Source organism: Podarcis gaigeae (assembly GCF_964106915.1).
Source record: "Podarcis gaigeae genome assembly, chromosome: 5".
NCBI classification, from domain to species: Eukaryota; Metazoa; Chordata; class Lepidosauria; order Squamata; family Lacertidae; genus Podarcis; species Podarcis gaigeae.
The window spans coordinates 19,345,893-19,366,315 of record NC_139681.1 but is presented as its reverse complement, the minus strand read 5'-3'; the positions used below and the strand labels follow the sequence as shown (position 1 = coordinate 19,366,315).

The 20,423-nt window shown below is 42.1% G+C and overlaps 1 protein-coding gene across 4 annotated transcripts in view; it reads left to right on the top strand.

Annotated features, from left to right (window-relative positions):
- The window catches only part of POLR3A (RNA polymerase III subunit A), a 48,051-nt gene that overhangs the window by 8,673 nt on the left and 18,955 nt on the right, over window positions 1–20,423 (top strand). For 2 of the 4 annotated variants that reach the window (XR_014564032.1, XM_083738240.1), the window contains exons 7-22: window positions 392–554; window positions 1,443–1,579; window positions 2,368–2,471; window positions 3,176–3,317; window positions 4,767–4,907; window positions 5,406–5,475; window positions 6,108–6,235; window positions 7,116–7,254; window positions 10,112–10,276; window positions 11,168–11,340; window positions 11,876–11,987; window positions 12,963–13,081; window positions 15,008–15,145; window positions 16,458–16,628; window positions 17,616–17,729; window positions 18,160–18,195. Coding sequence is in view for 2 of the 4 variants with exons in the window: in XM_083738240.1 (XP_083594366.1) it covers window positions 392–554; window positions 1,443–1,579; window positions 2,368–2,471; window positions 3,176–3,317; window positions 4,767–4,907; window positions 5,406–5,475; window positions 6,108–6,235; window positions 7,116–7,254; window positions 10,112–10,276; window positions 11,168–11,340; window positions 11,876–11,987; window positions 12,963–13,081; window positions 15,008–15,145; window positions 16,458–16,628; window positions 17,616–17,729; window positions 18,160–18,195 (2,052 nt within the window). In the remaining 2 variants the exon portion in view is untranslated. The remainder of the gene's footprint in view (window positions 1–391; window positions 555–1,442; window positions 1,580–2,367; window positions 2,472–3,175; window positions 3,318–4,766; window positions 4,908–5,405; window positions 5,476–6,107; window positions 6,236–7,115; window positions 7,255–10,111; window positions 10,277–11,167; window positions 11,341–11,875; window positions 11,988–12,962; window positions 13,082–15,007; window positions 15,146–16,457; window positions 16,629–17,615; window positions 17,730–18,159; window positions 18,196–20,423) is intronic. The other 2 variants (XR_014564031.1, XM_083738241.1) reach the window with 1 other exon arrangement.

Here is a 20,423-nt window from a genome sequence, read left to right as displayed (position 1 = left end):
TACACAGGAGCAAAACACAGCAGAGACCAGGGGCAAAGCCATTTCTCAGCCCCAGAGAATTCTCTTTTTGGGCAACCTTGCAGGGGTTAGGGTGCAATATGTTCCTAATCAAAGATCTTAACTGCAGCTGTAATATATTTGGTCTGGTAAAAGTTCTCAGATCTTGAGTTCACATCTGGAAGTCCATATTCAGAATTGCTCTGAAATGGTTACTACTCTGGTTATTTTTGTTTCCTTGTTTTGCAATAAAACTTTGTGAAAGAAATTTGATTTTAGATTCTCCTAAGAACATCGTTACATCCTTGCAGAACTTGCCGAATGTTCCCTAGAACTATGGAGTTGCTTTTGTTGAAATTTCCTTTCTTGAATTGGCTGTTTTGTTGTTGGGCAGCATAGAATATCAGGAGCCAAAACACAGATGATAATGGAGGACTGGGACTTCCTGCAGCTGCAGTGCGCTCTGTACATCAATAGTGAACTCTCCGGCATTCCTCTCAACATGGCACCCAAGAAGTGGACACGAGGCTTTGTTCAAAGACTGAAGGGAAAGCAGGGTAGGTGTTTCAGCATAATCTCTGGCTCCTGCTGCTATCACATTTGAACATGTGAAGTCCCCTTACGTCATGTCCATCTAGCCCCAGTATTGGCTAGTCTGACAGAAGCTCTTTCTGGAGTCTGGTGGTGGAACCTTTTCCAAACGCTGTACAGGATTACATTTATTTCTTGGATTTTTGTCTTGCTCCCCAGAGCAGTTTTTAGGGGGAAGTAATGAGAGCAAACTCATTTGTGTGTTGAGCTCTGTTACCAACTGCTGAAAGTGGGATATAGAGGCTGCTCTGTGTTATACCTAATGTCCTCCATGGTTTTGCCCCCACCTTAATTTCACATCCTTCCTATACCAGTACATCGCAGCCTATGCCATTAAATCTTCCAGCCCAATCCTTAGTCATCCAAAAGTCTTCTACTTGCTAGCTTAGATAACTCCACCTTGGTTATCCGTTATACCTGTGTAAAACTCTCTTCTAAGAACATCTGCACAACAACACTTCTCTCTCTCCCTCTCGTCCTTCAAATACCTTCTTAAAATTCACTTTCTCCATGAAGCCTTTGGTTTAACCCTCTTGCCATCATCACTTACTGAAACGGAGCTGACATATATTCAACAGAATTGAATGCATATTCTCCTACTTCCTTTGTCCCCAGCTACCCCATTGCTTATTCCTGGGTTACATTTTCAGATTCTATTCTCCTTGCAGCAGGAACACATTGTTTTGTTTGTTAGACTGCATAAAGCACTCTGTACATTGATAACACCAAATAACAATAATAATAAAGAATAATAATTTCAGTTTATTTTCTCTGTGGAAGATCAGAGTTGTTGGTTTTTTCCTTGACTGGCTTCAACTTGCTCTCTTTTCTCGCCTCCCTCCACTTCCTTTAAGGTCGGTTTAGAGGAAACTTGTCTGGAAAGCGAGTGGACTTCTCGGGCAGAACAGTGATCTCACCTGATCCAAACCTGCGCATTGATGAAGTGGCTGTGCCTGTTCATGTTGCAAAAATACTAACGTTTCCTGAGAAGGTAATTGGGAGAAAATGAAATCTTCTGTTGTGTGGTGCAGTCCCTTGCTGTAGTAGCTTCCAGAGAGTCTGCACATGGTTCTATCAAGATCAGATCTCAAGCTTTGTTTGAATCACCAAGTGGAATTAAACACCCTTTTGACTTAGGCTTTACTTGGGAAAGAGATGGATGTCAGACTTGCTCCTGGTATCATTCCATGTAAAGGACAGGCCCATGTCCCGTTGACAGAAATTTAGCTGTATGTTGTCTGTTCCTTAAATTCAGAAGCTAATCTGGTATCTTCACAATAGCATTCCCCCCTCCCCCCTGCTCCTTGCACTCTTGCCAAGCTGAAAGGTCATTTAGTATGTATATTTTTATAGATGACATCCAATAATATTGAAAAGAGCTGTAGTATGTGCACAAGAATAGGGCTAACCCAAACATGGAACTTAGCAAGTCTTCTAGTGCTAAAATTCCAGAAGTGTCTCCTCCTGTTTTCAAAATGCCTTGAAGAGACCACCAGAAGAAGAGAACAGAGGCATCTTGTCAGTTGTGTGATGTAAAGGGATATCCCAGGGTATTGGGGTATTATCTCTGTTACAAAGGAGTGACAGGCATTTAAAATAACAGCGAGAAAATGCTATCTTAACTCTTGATTGTTTAATATGTTGTTGTTTGTTCTGTCTAGTATATAATACAGAGAAAATCACATAACTATGATTTACCCAGGGCAGCAAAAATTATTGGCAAAGCTTCACAAGAATTGTGCAAGTTTTTTGCCTTTAACTCGAGCATTCCTATTACAGGTGAATAAAGCTAACATCGACTTTATGAGGAAACTTGTTCGGAATGGTCCAGAGCTTCATCCTGGTGCCAACTTCATTCAGCAGAGGCACACACAGATGAAAAGGTGCGGCCTTGTATCTGAAATAGACTCATTTTACTTCAGTCACTTGATTTGAAAGTTTAGGGCTTGTTTTGAACATACCGAGAGGCTATCTGGATTTTTTTCTTTCCCCTCTTTTCAGTTTCACTGATTCTTGCCTAAGATGCTAGTCTTGTTTGTGTAAACATTCAAAATTTGTTCCTTATACAATTCACTAAGTACTTGCCTTGAAAAGCAGTGGCACATCTGGTGGGCAAAACTTAATTTTGATCCAGTTGCTGTGTGCATGTGACCTTCAAAAATAGGTCTTCTGCAAAAGTGTGCTGAGGGTAATCTAAGTGCCCTTCTCTTCTCCCATGAACTGCTGATTGGGTTGCAGTAGGCAGCATCTAAAAATGGATGCTTCCCCCCCTTCCAAAATTTTTATTCATACATGTGTCCTAAGCGTTCTTTAATGATGATAACTTTTCATAAATTGTTGGTGCTTTCTGCGTCCATTTGCACAAGTAGATTCTCACCCTCCCTCTAACTTTAAAAAGTTACCTTCACTGTTGTAAAATGGTATGGAAAAGTTTTCAGCTGTGATTTCCTTTCTTATTACTGAGGAAGCTCAGCAGTCCTGTGGAAGAGCAGCTGTATAACTGGAAAACAATCATTTCCTCTAAGACTGATTATTTCTTATGATAGATTTCCTTTCTTTCTCTCTCCCCCTCCCTCCCTCCCCCCAGGTTTTTGAAATATGGAAACCGTGAGAAGATGGCTCAGGAACTGAAGTATGGGGACATTGTGGAGAGACACCTCATAGATGGAGATATAGTCCTGTTCAATCGACAGCCCTCTTTGCACAAGCTCAGCATCATGGCTCATATAGTAAGCATAGCAACTTATTTCTGTGGTTCCCTGGGGCGTATTTATTTTTATTGCCATTCATCGTCATAATTGGTCACCTAACACATACATTCATTAGTTCTTAAGGCTTTCGTGCAAGAGTATTATTCTTCTGCGAGAGAAAAAGAGTGTGATCACTGATTTCTGCCTGCCAGGCTTCGGGCGTGATCTGTGTGATTTTTACATGATCCAAATAGTACATGTTGCCTGCTACCTTCTCCAACTTGAGTAGCTGTTCCACAGCTTCTGTAATTTCATCTGTGTGGTATGGCTACCATTGCCCCAGATCCAATCTAAGTAGAACACTATTCAAGTCAGATATGGCAATGATCACAACTTGGCTGCTATTGAGAGATTCAGAGGGCAACAACATGAGAACAGGCCTTTTCTGTGGTGGCTCCCCATTTGGAATGCTCTCCCCAGAAAGGCTCACCTAGCGCCATCATTACATGTCTTTAGGCTCCAGGTGAAAACACTCATCTTACCCAGGCCTTTGGCCATTAAATAATCTATGGCCTGTGAGATTGGGGGGGGGGCTCTTATGATTGTTTTATTATTATGTTGTGTATTATGTTCTTAATATTGCACACTGCCTTGGGATTTTGACTAAATAAATAAAATAACCTTAGGATCTTCTCCATGTCGCATGAGAAGAGTTGTCATTCACCTCTCTTTCTGGACCATATTAGCCAGCTAAATCTAAAATCCAGGTTTTCTGATACGTGCCTGAGCAAAGCTGGCTCTGTGTATGCAGCAAAGTGGGATAGTAAAATCACCTTTGGGTTGCAGAGGAGCAGGGAGTACATTTTTAATGCTTCTCTGGTTCAGACGCCCAAACCTGTCTGCATGTATAAAACTAGCATATTGGTAGGAGTGGGGGATGTCTCTAGGCCAGTCTGTTGTACTTTTCTACTTGCAAGGAGCCCTTTGCATAGGGGGGCATTTAAATATGTAATTCCCCACTTGCAGTCTGATGTGGTACAGCGTATTCTACCACCTCAATCTGCTGCATGTGTACACCCCCCCCCCCATGCTTTAAATTATTAGGATAATGCATATAGTGGCTGTTTGCTAGACTTTCCCTATAACTGATACATGGAAGGGTGTGAGCCCAGATCTGTGCTTTAGGTACAAGCCCAGATATCCTAATGCCATCATGTTTTCTCTTGTCTAAGAGTTGGGTAAAATTATGGCTCACAATGCCTACATCATTACATTATCTTAAGCCTCCAGCAGTGCCAGGCAAAAATGAAATAAACTTGTCATTTGATGCAGCAAGTCCTCTCTCTTTTTTTGTAAAACTGAAATTATGTAAAAGCAAAAGCACAAATTTTCCAAGCGTTTTCCAAATGATACGTTCTGAATTCCTTGTATGTTTTACACAGTATTTTTTCCCCCCCTCGATTTTTTCTTTTGATATGTTTTTTCCAGGCTAGAGTAAAACCGCACCGGACTTTCAGATTTAATGAATGTGTCTGTACACCATACAATGCTGACTTTGATGGTGATGAGATGAATCTTCATCTTCCTCAAACCGAAGAAGCCAAAGCAGAAGCCCTTGTTCTGATGGGGGTAAGCAAAGTACTATTACGTACTATTGACTGTTGAGATGGGGCAGGTTCACTGCCCGCTGCCTGATTTCTTTTACTAGTTGAAACCTTTTAAGAACTGCACAAAGTCTGCATTTTGCTAACTGCTTTCCTTCATGCTTCCACTTTGTGAGGAAGGGGAAGGAGTCGGAGATAAGTACAGAGGAAAGTTACTTAAAAGAAAACAGGGCAGAGAAACTGCTGAGGGCCAGATTTAGCCTGTGGGCCACAGTTTGGCTCCATGCCTTTTGTAGAACAATCTTGTCAGGATGGAATCGTGTCTACACTGACTAGGCAGTAAAGCCCTATCAAACCCTAAACAGATTTATTGCATTAAGAAAACGCACTGGAATATAACGTGTGTTTATATATGTCACAGAGAGGAGTAGAAAGATCTTGTAGTAGTATGATCATGTACATAATAAGAGTTTTTGAAATATTGTGCCATGTTTCCCTAGTTAATATATCTTCCTTCATCTAGACTAAAGCAAACTTGGTAACACCAAGAAATGGAGAGCCCCTTATTGCTGCAATTCAGGATTTCCTTACAGGTCTGTATTTGAAGTCAAATATGTGTTTACCTGTGTTATGAGACACTCATTTGTTTTCAAGACCTCTTAGATCTTCCTTGCTCATGCATGATAGAATAATACCTCCTTGCAAAAAAAAAGAATTATTACCATGGTGTCATTGATATGGTGGTGCGTCTTCTGAAGAGGACTTTCCCTGCTGGGCATGCCACAGAGATGCATGGGTGTAGAGGTGACCAACGATCTGCAAAGGAGGGTTCTGTATGGACTGCAGGATTGCATCAGTATTGGAACTTCTTCACTGAAGACCTGGGCCTAAGTGTGGCCACTGCTGAGATATTCTTAAGCTTTGCCTTGTTGTCTCTAGGATGTATACAAGGAGAGCCATGTGGTAAAATATTTGCCTTCATTGTTCTCTTTTTAAACACCTTTTGGCCTTTCTAGCGTCCAAAATGCAACCTGCATGAAATTTATTTATTTATTTATATTAATACAGATAATTAAGATGCATTTTTCTTTCACGCCACTGCAGTTCCATGTGATCTGATTACGTTTAAATGTATTGCCAGTATAGTGTATGTTACTCAATGCCCTTTCTAGCTTATCCCCTTATACGGAAGTGTTTGCGTTGTGTTCTGTATTTCCCATTTTAGGGGCTTACCTCCTCACCCTCAAGGACACTTTCTTCGATCGAGCTAAAGCTTGTCAGATTATCGCTTCTATTCTGGTTGGCAAGGATGAGAAAATAAAAGTTCGCCTCCCACCGCCAGCAATTCTCAAGGTATGGAACGTCTTGGAGAAAGAGTGCACACTTGAGTTTAGTCAGTAATAAATTGGTGAGGTTCTTTTGCCTGGACGTGGAGCGGGTCTCCCTGGTGTTGTTGTATCAAAAGGCAAGCTCTGAGGAAGGCCAAGAGGCCTTTTTGGAGGGTGGCAAAGTCTCAAACTGGACAATAGCTGAACACATCTGTCTCCCCTGTGACACTAAATGTGTTGCACTGCAGTTAATATACCATGTTGGGTTTCAAAAATGAATGTTCCCATTGCTGTTGCAGATAAAAATTTCCGTTGACTTCAGCTGAGCACACGCTGCTTCAGTTATCGATGTAATTCTTACTGGCGAAAGGATAGCCATAAGGGTTTCCCCATTACATGAACCATCTCTGCAGTGCTTGGTTGCAAATTCTGATTACAAAGGGACGGGTCTTCTTCCATTTGGTGGAAGGGAGCAGACATATTTGTGTGGCTGTATCTTTTGACCTCTGCCTCATGGATTGAATAAAGGGCAGGTTTTAATCTGTGATTAAAGCTTCAGTTGATTGGTTTAATCAATTTAATTGGTAGAGATTGAAACTGTGGCACCATCCCATTGCTTAGAATCATAGAATTGAAGAACTGGAAAGGGACCACAAAGGTCATCTATCCCAACCCGCTGCAGGGCAGGAATCTTTTGCCCAATGTGGGGTTCAAACCCACAACCCTGCGATTAAGAGTCTCGTCCTCTACCAGCTGAGCTGTATGTTGCTCCTTGAGGTAGAATAGTTGAAAAGAAGTGGAAGAGTGGTTTGGAGTCCTAAAGTATAATGTTTTTGCATGTTCTAGTTCTATACCTTTAGTGGAAGCTCTTCTGCTTGTCTTCATAATCCTTTGTCCTCTTCCAGCCTGTAACCCTGTGGACAGGAAAGCAGGTCTTCGGTATCATTCTGAAGCCTAGTGACAGTTGTCCTGTCAAAGCCAACCTTCGAACCAAGGGCAAGCAGTATTGTGGCAAGGGAGAAGACTTGTGCAGCAACGATTCCTGTAAGTGGAGCTAGTGGGGAAGCCTGAGACTTGGCAACTGTAACTTATGACATACTTACTGGCCACTGGGTTTATTGGAGATTTGTGCTTTCTTCTTCTTCTTCAATTTTTTTTTTTTTATTATTATTATTATTATTATTATTTGTACCCGCCCTCCCCAGCCAAGACCAGGCGCAGGGCGGCTAACAACCAATAATAAAATCATGTTGATTAAAATACAATTGAAAAAGATTAAAATACAACATTAAAACATTAGGATGCAGCCTCTTCACAGGAGGAGAAATAAAAAATAAGGGGGGGGAGATCAAACTGATTCTAAGCCAAAGGCCAGTTGGAACAACTCTGTCTTACAGGCCCTGCGGAAAGAAATCAGATCCGCCCTGGTCTCATGAGACAGAGCGTTCCACCAGGCCGGAGCCAGAGTTGAGAAGGCCCTGGCTCTGGTTGAGGCTAATCTAACTTCCTTAGGGCCCGGGACCTCTAGGGTGTTGCTATTTATGGACCTTAAGGTCCTCCGTGGAGCATACCAAGAGAGGCATTCCTGTAGGTACGAGGGTCCTAGGCCATGAAGAGCTTTAAAGGTCAAAAGCAGCACCTTAAATCTGACACTGTACTCCACCAGGAGTCAGTGCAGCTGGAAAAGCACTGGGTGAATATGCTCCCATGGCAGAGACCCTGTGAGGAGCCTCGCTGCAGCATTCTGCACCTGCTGGAGTTTCTGGGACAGCTTAAAGGGCAGCCCCGTGTAGAGCGAATTACAGTAGTCAAGCTGTAAAGTGGAAGTGACCGAAAATACTTTTTAGATTTATAAATTTCACTGATTTTACTATCATTTTGACGTTTCAAAACTTGACTTCCTTCTCCCTGTTTCTGCGATTCCTTAAATTTATTTAATACCTCCTGCATATCCAAATTAACTTAACTTGCTCATTTATTCATCTTCTTTAAATATATACTGTTATGAAACTGCAGGTTATTACAATAATCCTGCCAGTGTTTTTATCTGTTTACAATTTATCTGTAAATATTCAATAAACCATTTCCATTCTTTTATAAAAAGTTTGTTATGCTGATTTCTTATTCTTCTGGTAAGTTTCACCATTTCTGCATATTCCATCAGTTTTTGTATCCATTCTTCCTTTGCTGGGACTTCTGCTTCTTTCCATTTTGGGGCAAGTAACATTCTTGCCACTAATTTCTATACAGTTTGGGTAGTTCTGTTCCATAATTCCCAAGAGAAAAGCTTCTGGGGTTGTTGGTTTTTTGTTTTACAAATGTTATTTTAAACATCCTTTTCCTTTCATTGTATATCATTTCCCAGTAAGCCTTAACCTTACCACAAGACCACCATATATGATAAGAAAAAAGAAAAAAGAATTGTGCTATTAAGGTAGCAAGTGATAGTATATCTTCCAAGGACCTTTTAAAATTATTATTTTATGCGGGACAGGTGAGATGTTTTCAGCAAAGAAAGTAACTTTGTGTACATAACACAACTTAAGGAATTTGCTGGCTGATAGAGGAAAATGGATCAAACTCTTTCGGTACCACGTCAGTTTCCAAGCATTCACAAGCCTCTGCCATTATGGTTTTTGCATTTAAAAAAGTGAGAATAGTTTGCACCAAAGTGGCTCCCATACATGGTGGACAAATGGGCCTCAAGTGGTACAAGTCTCTTTTGGCCTGCCTTGAAGCACCTGCAACTAGAAAAGAAATTACCGGTACTTGAGAGCTGTCATTTCTAAGGAAAATTATCACTGTTTGGCAAGTGCAGTGCAGGTTGCTGCTTTCATAGGAGCTGAACATTGGGCAAAACTTGAGCAATCTGACTTTGTAGGGAGGGTTCTTTTTTTTTTCTGAAACTAACTTAACCTCAATATGATGGGCGTAAAGCCGAATAAACATTTTGATTTGATTAACCTCAAACCATTGTTCTATTTGAAATCAAACTGTTAAACAGTTCCTAGATTATTTTTGGAATGAGAACAGTGTTTATGAAGTTAACTCGATTTGGGCAAATGCTTGCAGCATGTTCTGCAAGGAGAGGTTTACTTGGTTGGCCTTTTGATGTAGAAAATACTGTTGAGGCTCCCTTTGAAAGTCTTTTTGCTGCCCAAAAGCAGATGTTCCCAAGGAAGGTGTGGACGCCCACAGCTTAATATTGTTTGTGGCTGAAGCAGAAAGTCCTTTGAAGGATGCTGTAGACCCCAGGTGAAAATGCACATCCATCTTATACGTGCATGTTGAATGAAGAGACAGTCCTGCTTGTCTTGTCTATTAAATTAGCAAAGCCAACTTTAGCTTTGCAGACCTTGACATGTCAGAGTAAGAAAAGGAATCCCCTTGTTTGAGAATTATAGCTCACATACAGAAAGCCAGGCTCTTGTTTGACTGTGCTCAGTTATGTCTCTGTCCTTGTTTCAGTCTCTGTATTTATTCTTGTAACTAGTTTTAATTGTAAGAGGTCCCATGACCTTCGTGGTTGAGAATTTGTGTTTGTTTATATGCCCTGGTGGCCTTCAACTGTTACAAAATATGAAATGACTGAAATATGCTTGGATTCTACCACCCACACTCCCTGTCTTACAACTTGAGCTCTCAGCGTTTCTGCATCTACCGTATAGGTTTCTGGGTGTGTTAAAGCACTGTTTTTCCCATTTGCAAACCAGGAACCACAACCGGGTAATGCCCTAATGTACACTGGGTTGCATATGTAACACTGCCACCATTATTTTGAGAAGAGTTTCTTTAAGAGAAGGGATGAAATATTGCCATGTTGGGGCTAAAAGTGGTCGTGAGTCTGAAAAAGCTGAAAATGGGAAGCTTAGGTTGACAAGCTTCTGACGTTTTTTTCCAGACGTTGCAATCCACAATAGTGAGTTGATGGCTGGCAGCATGGACAAAGGAACTTTAGGGTCTGGATCCAAGAATAATATCTTCTACATTTTGCTAAGAGATTGGGGACAAGTGGAGGCAGCTGATGCGATGTCACGGCTAGCCAGACTTGCTCCTGTCTACCTCTGTAAGTACCTTGAAAAGTGGCTTTCTGGTAATTTCATTCATTTTTTATTGCACTATGTTTCTATCCTGCGCTCCTTCCAAAGAGCTCAGGGCAATGTGGTGCACAGTTCTTCCCCACCCCTGTTTATCTATCCTCACAACAACCCAGAGAGGAAAATTAGCTGAGAAATGTTGACTGAAATATCCTCGTGAGTTTTATGCCTGAATGAGGAATTGAATTCAGATCGTCCTAATTTTGACACTGTAACTGGTATACCACAATAGTTCTAAGAAGAGCCTCCACAGCTGACACTTCCTAGTCAAAACTGGAGTCAATACTAAGGTCTGGAATTTGTGTCTCCCTCTTCACTGAATTCACTGGGACCATGGCATGGTGGAGCTTAGAGTTGGATAACTTTTTTAAAAAGAGTCATTAAACTGCACAGGCATTGTACAAAGGAGGTAGTTGTTGTTCATCCCTAGTGATGCCACAGGCGCGTTCCAATAGATGCCACTTGTTTAGGGAAGAATTGTCTCTCTCTCTCTCTCTCTCTCTCTCTCACACACACACACACACACACACACACCCCAGTGACAAGATAATCAAATTTGAGTGCAGGAAAAGTACTGGCCTTGCAACAACAAAAATTATCTGGGTCCTGTGCAATGAGCACATAAGCCATAACTATGCCTATCAATTTATTCTCTAGAAAGGCCCAAAGAGACACAATGTCAAAATGTACCACAAGCCAGCAAGACCATTTACTAAAAATGCTAGTTTTAGGAAAATCTAAACATATCTTGCATGGATAAGAAGTTAAACCCTGAGTACAAAAGTAACCTCGGATAAAATTCTCCGTGTGGCACTCAGTGAACTGATGTGTACATTTGGCTGTTGTTTCCAAACACTTAGCTAATCGAGGATTTTCAATTGGAATTGGCGATGTGACTCCAGGACAGGGGCTGCTGAAGGCAAAGTATGAACTTCTGAATGCTGGGTACAAGAAATGTGATGAATATATTGATGCTTTGAAGACTGGCAAACTGCAGCAGCAACCTGGCTGTACAGCAGAAGAGACATTAGAGGTGAGTTGTATACCATAACTATTAAGATTCTGATTCAGCAAGTTGATTTGCTGTGATTTGGCCAAACAATCGCAAAATGTGAAGGGGCCAAATCACAGTAAATCAATTTGCTGAATCAGAATCTTAATCTTCCCAAGGTTGTCCCCAGGGAAAGATTGCCACTTCTTGCTTCACCATAGGTGAACCCTCCTATCTCCTGATGGTTGAATATAGGGTTTCCCCTACCCAGGAAACAGGCACCTCCCAACAGCAATAAGTGCAGGAAAAAGAAAGAGGCAGTTTCTGGCCTCCCTGAATTCTGGGTCTTCTGAAGCACCAAAGGGGCCAGGCTGGGACAAACCCCCACAGAAAACCAGCATGTTTGTCAATTTGACAAAATTCTTGGTCGTGCCTCTGTTGTTACAATGATCGGCCTACAGACCTTTCCTTTGGGACACTCTGCTTTTTCTTGGTCGTTAGAATTTACTAATATGCAACAATCTCTTTAGGTGAATTCTTGAAATGGTTAGCTTATTAATTGTAAGTCTCCTCCCAGGCGCTGATTCTGAAAGAGCTGTCTGTGATCAGAGACCATGCTGGCAGTGCCTGTCTTCGAGAACTAGACAAGAGTAACAGCCCCCTCGTCATGGCTCTTTGTGGTTCGAAAGGTAAGCTTGTGAGGACTTTAGAAAACAAATGGCTGCTGCCCACTTGTTCTTCTTTTTCTGTTGCCAATAAATAAAGAAGGCAGCAAAAGGTTATGGGTGCGGTTCAGACAACACTTAGCTCTAGAACAGGAAGCACAGGTTTAGATGTAATTCCAAGTGCATGCAGATAGGCTTTGAACCTGAGACAGCCCATATGACCAGCATCTATTTGAATCTGAGTTGCACTGCCTGTTGGTGCACAGTTAGCAACCAAAGATCAGTGGCGTGGGCAAAGATCGTACTGGCATGCCAATGTTATGCATTGTGGAGGCTGGCTTAAATGGCATGCTAGCAGCATGAAACACTGCACAGGTAAGTTTTGCTTCTGGTTTTTACATGGCAGCACCACATTTTAAATCGGATACTTTCCCACGTCATTTCTATACCTCCTACATAGCACGGTTGCTTAAAGACCAAGCAGCTGCATCTTAATTTTGTGTTCAGTTGTGTATAGGTCAGTTTGCTCTCTGTGCAACTCTGGATAGACTGTTCTTAATTCATTGGACTGTCATGTATGAGTGGGAATTTTGTCTGCTTTTTTTTTTTGCCCATTCAACATTGCACACTGGTTCTCCAGCTCTGGTTGAACTGTATGTCGAATACCAGCACTTCTACAGTGGGTTGTATCCAGTGCTGCCACTTCAATTGTGCCACAGAAATTTTGCGCTCTCTCCTGCACACCCTCATAATCTGCTCCAGATTTTGAAAATGTCCACGCACATTCTCTTTTCTCTTATTTCTTTTACTAGTTTTGGTTTAGATTAGTTTGTCTTTTTTGTTGTAATGTGAAAAGTTTTAATAAAACTTTATTTTTTAAAAAAGCAAATTTGCACATACAAATAAAGTAGAGTGGGGCAGACCTCCATCACAGTATGCTGCTTTGGAACATGAGGCAAAATGTGACCTACCTCTTTCTTTGTGGCGTTGTCTTTTTAGGCTCCTTCATTAACATCTCCCAGATGATTGCTTGTGTAGGACAGCAGGCTATCAGTGGCTCACGCGTGCCTGACGGCTTTGAGAACCGATCCTTGCCTCATTTTAAGAAGCATTCCAAGGTGAATAGCATTGCGGGACCTAACAACCTTATGAAATGGGGAGGTGTGGGTTTGAATACTAAATGAAGACGGAATTTCTGGCGCGATGTAATGTCTGAGCGGTTCAAATCTTGACTGCTGTGAACTTACAGACTAGTTGGCCTTGAGAAAACCTCCCTCTCTGCTCCTCCCTCCCTACTCCTTGCGCTCTGAGGTTAATACAAATGACCTACCCCATAGGGTTGCTACAATGTGAAATAATTTGCTCTTAATTCAATTGAACAAGCTGGGTCGTTTGCTTTAGACCACTGGAGTTTAACTCCATAAGGATGTAACAGTTCCAGTGGGCAACTTGCCCAGATCTTGGTCTCTTCTCCCTCTCGCTCCTCTTCCTTCTCCCCAGCCACAAGTTGGCAGGCATCAAATTTAGAGCATTCTCCTCCTCTGTGTTGCCTATTATAGCTAGTTCTCTTTCCCACTCCCCGGGAAGTAGAGAGGCCTGTGGCTTCTTGTATTGGAATTGGAATCCTCTAGAGGCAACCAGGAATTGGCAAACTAAAAGCAAGGAAGTTGGGGTGGAGGTACTGCCAGTTATTCTGGACTCCATTCATCCTTCACTCTTGGCCATGCTGGCTTGGACTGATGAGAGCTGGAATCGAGCAACATCTGGAGGGCCATCAGTTCTCCACCCTTGGTGTAAGGAGTAAATACAAGACGTAAATGTTGGGAATCGGCCTGTGGTAAAGGAATTCCAAGAAGTTTAGCAATCACGCTGGATCGTTGCTATGGAAAGCAATTCTGTGAACAACTGTTAACCTGTAGGAAATATTTTGGTAAGAGTGGAGCTTTTACTATAGGATATTTTACTGTGTGCAAAAGGGCCACCCCTCCATCCTTTCTTGGCCTCACTGGCACTCCTAGGAGATGAGTTCTCACATTTTCTAGAGCTGATAATTTCATCTGTTCATGCAGCACTTCTTAAAGAGGTACAGATAACAGCTGTAAAGATAATAGCAATATTATCGTACCTGTAATACTGTATTTTTCCATGTATAAGATTTTTTTGTTTTGTTTCTTTGTTTAAAAACAGTCAAAAATTGGAGGTCGTCTTATACACAGATGGTGAATGCACAGAGGTTTGGGCTCTGATGCGGGTGGTTCTGGCTCTGGCCCAATTTTTAAATTTTGGATTAAAAAAATAAGGTAAAATGGTAAAGGACCCCTGGACGGTTAAGTCCAGTCAAAGCCGACTATGCGGTTGCGGCACCCATCTCGCTTTCATGCCGAGGGTGCTGGCATTTGTCCACAAACAGCTTTCCGGGTCATGTGGCCAGCATGACTAAACCGCTTCTGGCACAACAGAACACCATGATGGAAACCAGAGTGCACAGAAACACCATTTACCTTCCCTGCTGCTGCTGCTGCTGCTGCTGCTGCTGCTGCTGCTGCAGCAGCAGCAGCAGCTTTTTATCTACTTTCACTGGTATGCTTTCAAAGTGCTAGGTTGGCAGAAGCTGGGCTAGAGCAACGTAAGCTCACTCCATCGCAGGGATTCGAACCGCCAACCTTCCAATCAGCAAGCCGAAGAGGCTCAGTGGTTTAGACCACAACACCACCCACATCTCCCAAAAAATAGGAGTTGTCTTATACATGGAAAAAAATGGTATATGAACTTAGTGTTTTGCATATTTATTATAATTTCTATATAATTAACAAGGAGCTAAAGGTGGCATGTATGGTTGCCCATCTCTCTTTATTCTTACTGCAACCCTGAGAGTTAGGTTGGAGTGAGAGACAGTGTCTGGCCCAACATCACCCAGGATGCTTCATAGTGTGCATCTTGGGTCTCCCTGGTCCTACTTTGACATTATTGGCTACTGCACCTCATTGACTCTGAGTGCATTTTCTACTGCAGCACATTTCAGGTCTTTTTCTACCCTCTTACAGCTTCCAGCAGCGAAAGGTTTTGTTGCCAACAGCTTCTATTCTGGCTTGACGCCCACTGAGTTTTTCTTCCACACCATGGCTGGTCGAGAAGGCCTGGTTGATACTGCTGTAAAAACAGCTGAAACGGGATACATGCAGGTAACTTGGGGATACTTTGCTGTGGGAGGAGACCGTGTTAGTGTAGCAAAACACTCATGAGCAATTCCTATCCGTTACATGTAAAGGTTCGTTTTCCTTACCTAAGTCAAGAAAATAACTAGCATTCCTCTCCCAGTTTGTGGCCTCATTCTTCCTCAAGGTTCAATTCTGATGAGGAAGAAGGAATCCTGTATCTCTAGAAATGTCTATACTACATCTATAGAAAGATTCCTATATCTGTAGACGTATATTGTGATTGTAGGAAATTTTGTGGGTCTTCCCTTTACAGTGGTACCTCGGGTTAAGAACTTAATTCGTTCCGGAGGTCTGTTCTTAACCTGAAACTGTTCTTAACCTGAAGCACCACTTTAGCTAATGGGGCCTCCTGCTGCCGCCACACCGCCGCTGCACGATTTCTGTTCTCATCCTGAAGCAAAGTTCTTAACCCAAGGTACTATTTCTGGGTTAGCGGAGTCTGTATCCTGAAGCGTATGTAACCTGAAGCGTATGTAACCCGAGCTACCACTGTATGTCCGATTTGTCTTTTTACCACAAGGGGGAGCCTTGCAAAAACAGCAAACATTTATTGCAAGCTGTCTATATTCACCAGTGTTAATACACATGTAACCTGTTCATGACTAGAAAGAGAGAGACCACACTCCTTTCATTTTATCCATTTTTTCTGTCTGGTTGCTTGCAGTCAATTCTTTCTATTTGCAGCTAACCAGCTAAGTAGTCATTTTGAAACCTGTGTGAGCCTGTTTCATATGAGAGGATTTTTGTCTCATCAGCTGAATTCTACGTAGCAAAGGAGCTCAAAACTCCAGATTATCCCCCCCCCCAAAAAAAAAACCCCATCATACTTTAAAATATGTCTTGTTTCTGCCTTCATCCCTTCTACAGGCTTCAATGCTTAGAAATATGGGATGGGATGCATTTTTTTTTTTCAAATAATCTGCTTTTTAAAAATTGAGACTTTGATAAAGAACATTTAATGAGATTTATCCAAGCCAAACCAGGCAGCAAGACCTCAAGAATTGTACCTTGACTGCCTTTAATGCAATATTAAGTGTTTGAAATGCTCCCTTAAAAGATTCAAATGGAGGGGGACTTTCAGTGTACTGGACTGCGATGGTTCCTATTTATTACACCACGGGTTACATTTCCAGATCTGTAATGACTCTCAAAATGCAGCACAGTTGCTCATCCTGCGTTTGGCAGTGCGAATTGGCCACCCCGCCCACATTTTAGAAGTTTTGTAAACTGCATTACTAGATAGGTCCTGAAGGAGTTGTCTTCCCTTGCTTCCCAGAGGCGGCTGGTGAAATCCCTTGAAGACCTGTGCTCACAGTATGACCTGACCGTCAGGAGTTCTACTGGTGACATCATACAGTTCATTTATGGCGGAGATGGCTTAGATCCTGCAGCTATGGAGGGGAAAGATGAACCTCTGGAGTTCAAACGTGTCCTGGACAACATCAGAGTAAGTTAAAACGGTATCAATAAATGTCAACATACTACTGTAGCCTTATTAGACTTTACCGATTGGTGGGCTCTGCGTTGCTCCCGGACGGGAGGAAGGAAGTCAAATGACACCGAGGGTTGGTTCAGAGAAAGAGTTCTTTATTTCTGCTCTCCGGAGCAGCAGAAAGGCAATCGCGTGGTCAATCCACAGCAAGTCCAAAGAAATGAGAAATTTCATGCAGTATATATATCCTCCAGGCACCCTCTCCCCCTTCCCCAGGAATCCAGCCACGTCAGCTTGTACACGCAGGTTGACATCACAGATGTTCCTGCTCCAGCACTCTTAACCATTAAAGGGATTTCCTTCCTGTACTCCTGACCATAAAAGGGTTTTCCTTCCTACACTCTTATCTTGGAGCAAGAGGTCACCAACTCCAAGAACACACTCTGGCGCTGTTCCTGGAGTAGGTCTGTGCGTCAGAGTGTGGTCAGGACGTAAGATAAGACCTAGACATGTCATCCCTACTCCACTGGAACAGCCAAAGTCATTCCTTCACTACAAAGCTTGAAGGAAATCTTCATGTTGGATTTTAGTGAATGGACCTTCCAGTCCTCGTTTCAGCATCTACCAATTAAATATGCTACAGAATTCTTAATCTTGTATCTGTTTTCTTCCATCTGTCTTTGAGCTTGGATGACTCAGTTGGTTAGAGTGTGGGTCTACTGACACCAGTGTTGCAGGTTCGATTCCCTGTGTAGGACGGCTGCATATTTCTGCATTTCAATGGGGTTGATCCTCAGGGTCCCTTCCAGCTGTACAATTATATGATTCTAATGGAGACTGGGGATCTTTGTAAGAATTGGGCTTTTTGCCCTAAATGATAGGATTAGATTAAAAAGCGGGAGGGGAGTTGGGCACATCCAGTTTGAAAGCATATTAGATTGTCTAAAGGAATTAAATTGAAAAGGCCCTTGTAATGTGTCTGTGTACTCTTTGTTGTTTAAGGCAGTGTATCCAAGCCGAAGTGAGCCAGCACTTAGTAAAAATGAATTGGTGTTAACAGCTGAATCCATCATGAAGAAGAACGAATTCCTTTGCTGCCAGGACAGCTTCCTACAGGTGATGTCTTTGCGTCGTTTTCTTTTTCACACGATCATTAGTCCTTTACAAACTGCTCTCCCCAGAACACAAAGCAGCACGATTCAGTAATCTTACATGTTTTCTGCTTCGGTAGCACCATCTCAGTTGTTAAATAGACAGATTTTGGGTTAAAATGCAGGTGTTTGTGCTCTGCCTTCTGAGGAATTGTTTTTACTTGCCAGTTAGGAACTGATGAGGTGCCTAAATATTCACTTTTAAAGGCAGCACTTTCTTGTAAATATAAGCCAGGGCTCTGTTGCTTTGATTTTCCGTGACTGGCATAATTATTGGTTTGCAATAGCAGGGATTTGGTTCAGAAAGAGCATTAACGTGTGCTATCCTATGAATAGTTTATTTCAATAACAGCAAAATACCTATTACTTTGTTTTTTTCCTGTTCTTTCTTGAAGGCATTTACTGAAACAGGTTATGCAGTGTACAATGAGGTAATTGTAGCATGTGTGTGCACTATGTAGAACTTTATAGTGGTGACGCTTCTGGAATTGAAACAGTTTTGTACTACTAACCCCCAGTTCATATGTTCATTGGTGCTGGAACTTCCATCCACCACCTCCCTCTTGCCACCGTTCTTGGACAGCCCTTTGGTTCCACTGCCAACTCTTCAGTTCCCCAACCTGTGGGAATCTCCCCGCAACACAAGTATCAGTAAGGCACTGGACACACACCTTCCATGAACTTTCCTCCTTTCATTCAGATCTAGTAATCCCTCTCCCTGAATGCTGTTCTGCTCTGCACCACCCAAGCCACCTTCCAGAGTCCCTGGGAATCCCATCTCACCCTCAAAAGTCCTGCTGTGTCAAGAAAAGTTTTTTGTGTACTACAAGAAGTAACTTCAGAATACAGTGGTACCTCCAGTTACGAACTTAATTCGTTCCAGAGGTCCGTTCTTAAGCCGAAACCGTTCTTATCATGAGGCACGCTTTCATTAATGGGGCCTCCCGCTGCTACCACGCCACCGGCGTGCAACTTCCACTCGCATCCCGGGGCAAAGTTCGCAACTAGGGGTATTTACTTCCAGGTTAGCAGAATTCATTACCCGAAGCATTCGTAAGGAGGACAGTATGTAACCCGAGGTTCCACTGTAATCAGGAAAAGCAGGAGAGGTTCACTGAAGTGCAGCTGGAGAAACAGAGCCCCAGTCCAAAAGACTTCAGTTTGCTTACCTCAAAGTCCTGACAGGATTTGGGAGCCTGATTGATGAGGCTACTTCCCTATCAATATTGATCCATCAGCTGTTTGAGTCGATTTGATTCATATTTCTATGCCGCTTTTAATTCAAGTGAATCACAAAGCAGCCGACAAATGATAAATAACAATAGGAGAACAGAACATCACAAACACATGTTTTGGAGGTTTACTATTTATTCATTTCATAAAGCTCATACACTGCTTGATTATATGAAAAACCTCAAATCAGTTTACAAATAAGATAAAACAATGATATTATCACAGTAAAAGTTTACAAAACAGACAAAGCGTTAAGCTACAATAGACTAAAACAAAACTCTTAAGTAGCTGGGTAAGAATGTTTTTAGCAGGCACCAAAAAGAGCACCGTGCCTGCTTGATCTCACTAGGCAGGGAGTTTCAAAGCATAGGTGTTGCCACACTAAACCATCGAGTTCTTACACTTGCGGAACAGGCATTATGGGGTGCTTACTTGTAGGTAGTGCCAATTCTGCTGATCAAAGTGGTCAAGTGGGAATATGTGGGTGCTCAGGTGATCTCGGAGATAAACTGTTCCCAAGTGGTTAAGGGCTTTATACGCTAATAGTAACACCTTGAACTCTGCCCGGTACTAAATTAGCAACCAGCGCAGATGTTCTACGTTGACAAGTCCTCATTTGTGTTAGCAACCGTACTGCAGCATTCTGCACTAGCTCCTGGATCTAGCGCAAGTGAAGCCACGCATAGAATGTGTTGCAACAATCCAGTCTGTCCCTTCAGTGCCTCTGCTGTATATAATGTTGTACAGTGGTGCCTCAGGTTAAGTACTTAATTCGTTCCGGAGGTCCGTACTTAACCTGAAACTGTTCTTAACCTGAAGCACCACTTTAGCTAATGGGGCCTCCTGCTGCTGCCGCCCTGCCGGAGCCCGATTTCTGTTCTCATCCTGAAGCAAAGTTCTTAACCTGAAGCACTATTTCTGGGTTAGCGGAGTCTGTAACCTGAAGTGTATGTAATCTGAAGCGTATGTAACCTGAGGTACCACTGTATTCATGTTGTTTTATTTTAAAATTTATTCAAATAGTCTGTACATGTAAGGTTCCCTGATGAATCCTCACCACATATACCTTATATTAAGGGAGCCTGCTCTTTTTATTTAGAGTTCTGCTTCCACCATTGTTTCCACCCAATACCTTACTCAATTTTTAAAAAAATCCCTCGCACACTGTTGCTGGGTATATGTATGGGACAGACAGCTCAAGAATTTCATGTTTGAGAATTAAAGGGAATTCATTAATGCTTATTTACAACATAATATAATGGATTTGCTTATTGGTAGACAGCAAAGTATTATACTATCAGATATCACTACCGATTGGAGAAAATAGTACATTACCTGTAACAGTGTTAGTGTTGCTTTAAGAAGATTCCCACGAATTTGTTCTAATCCTTACATGAAACCATTAACCAATTACCTTCTTATCTCC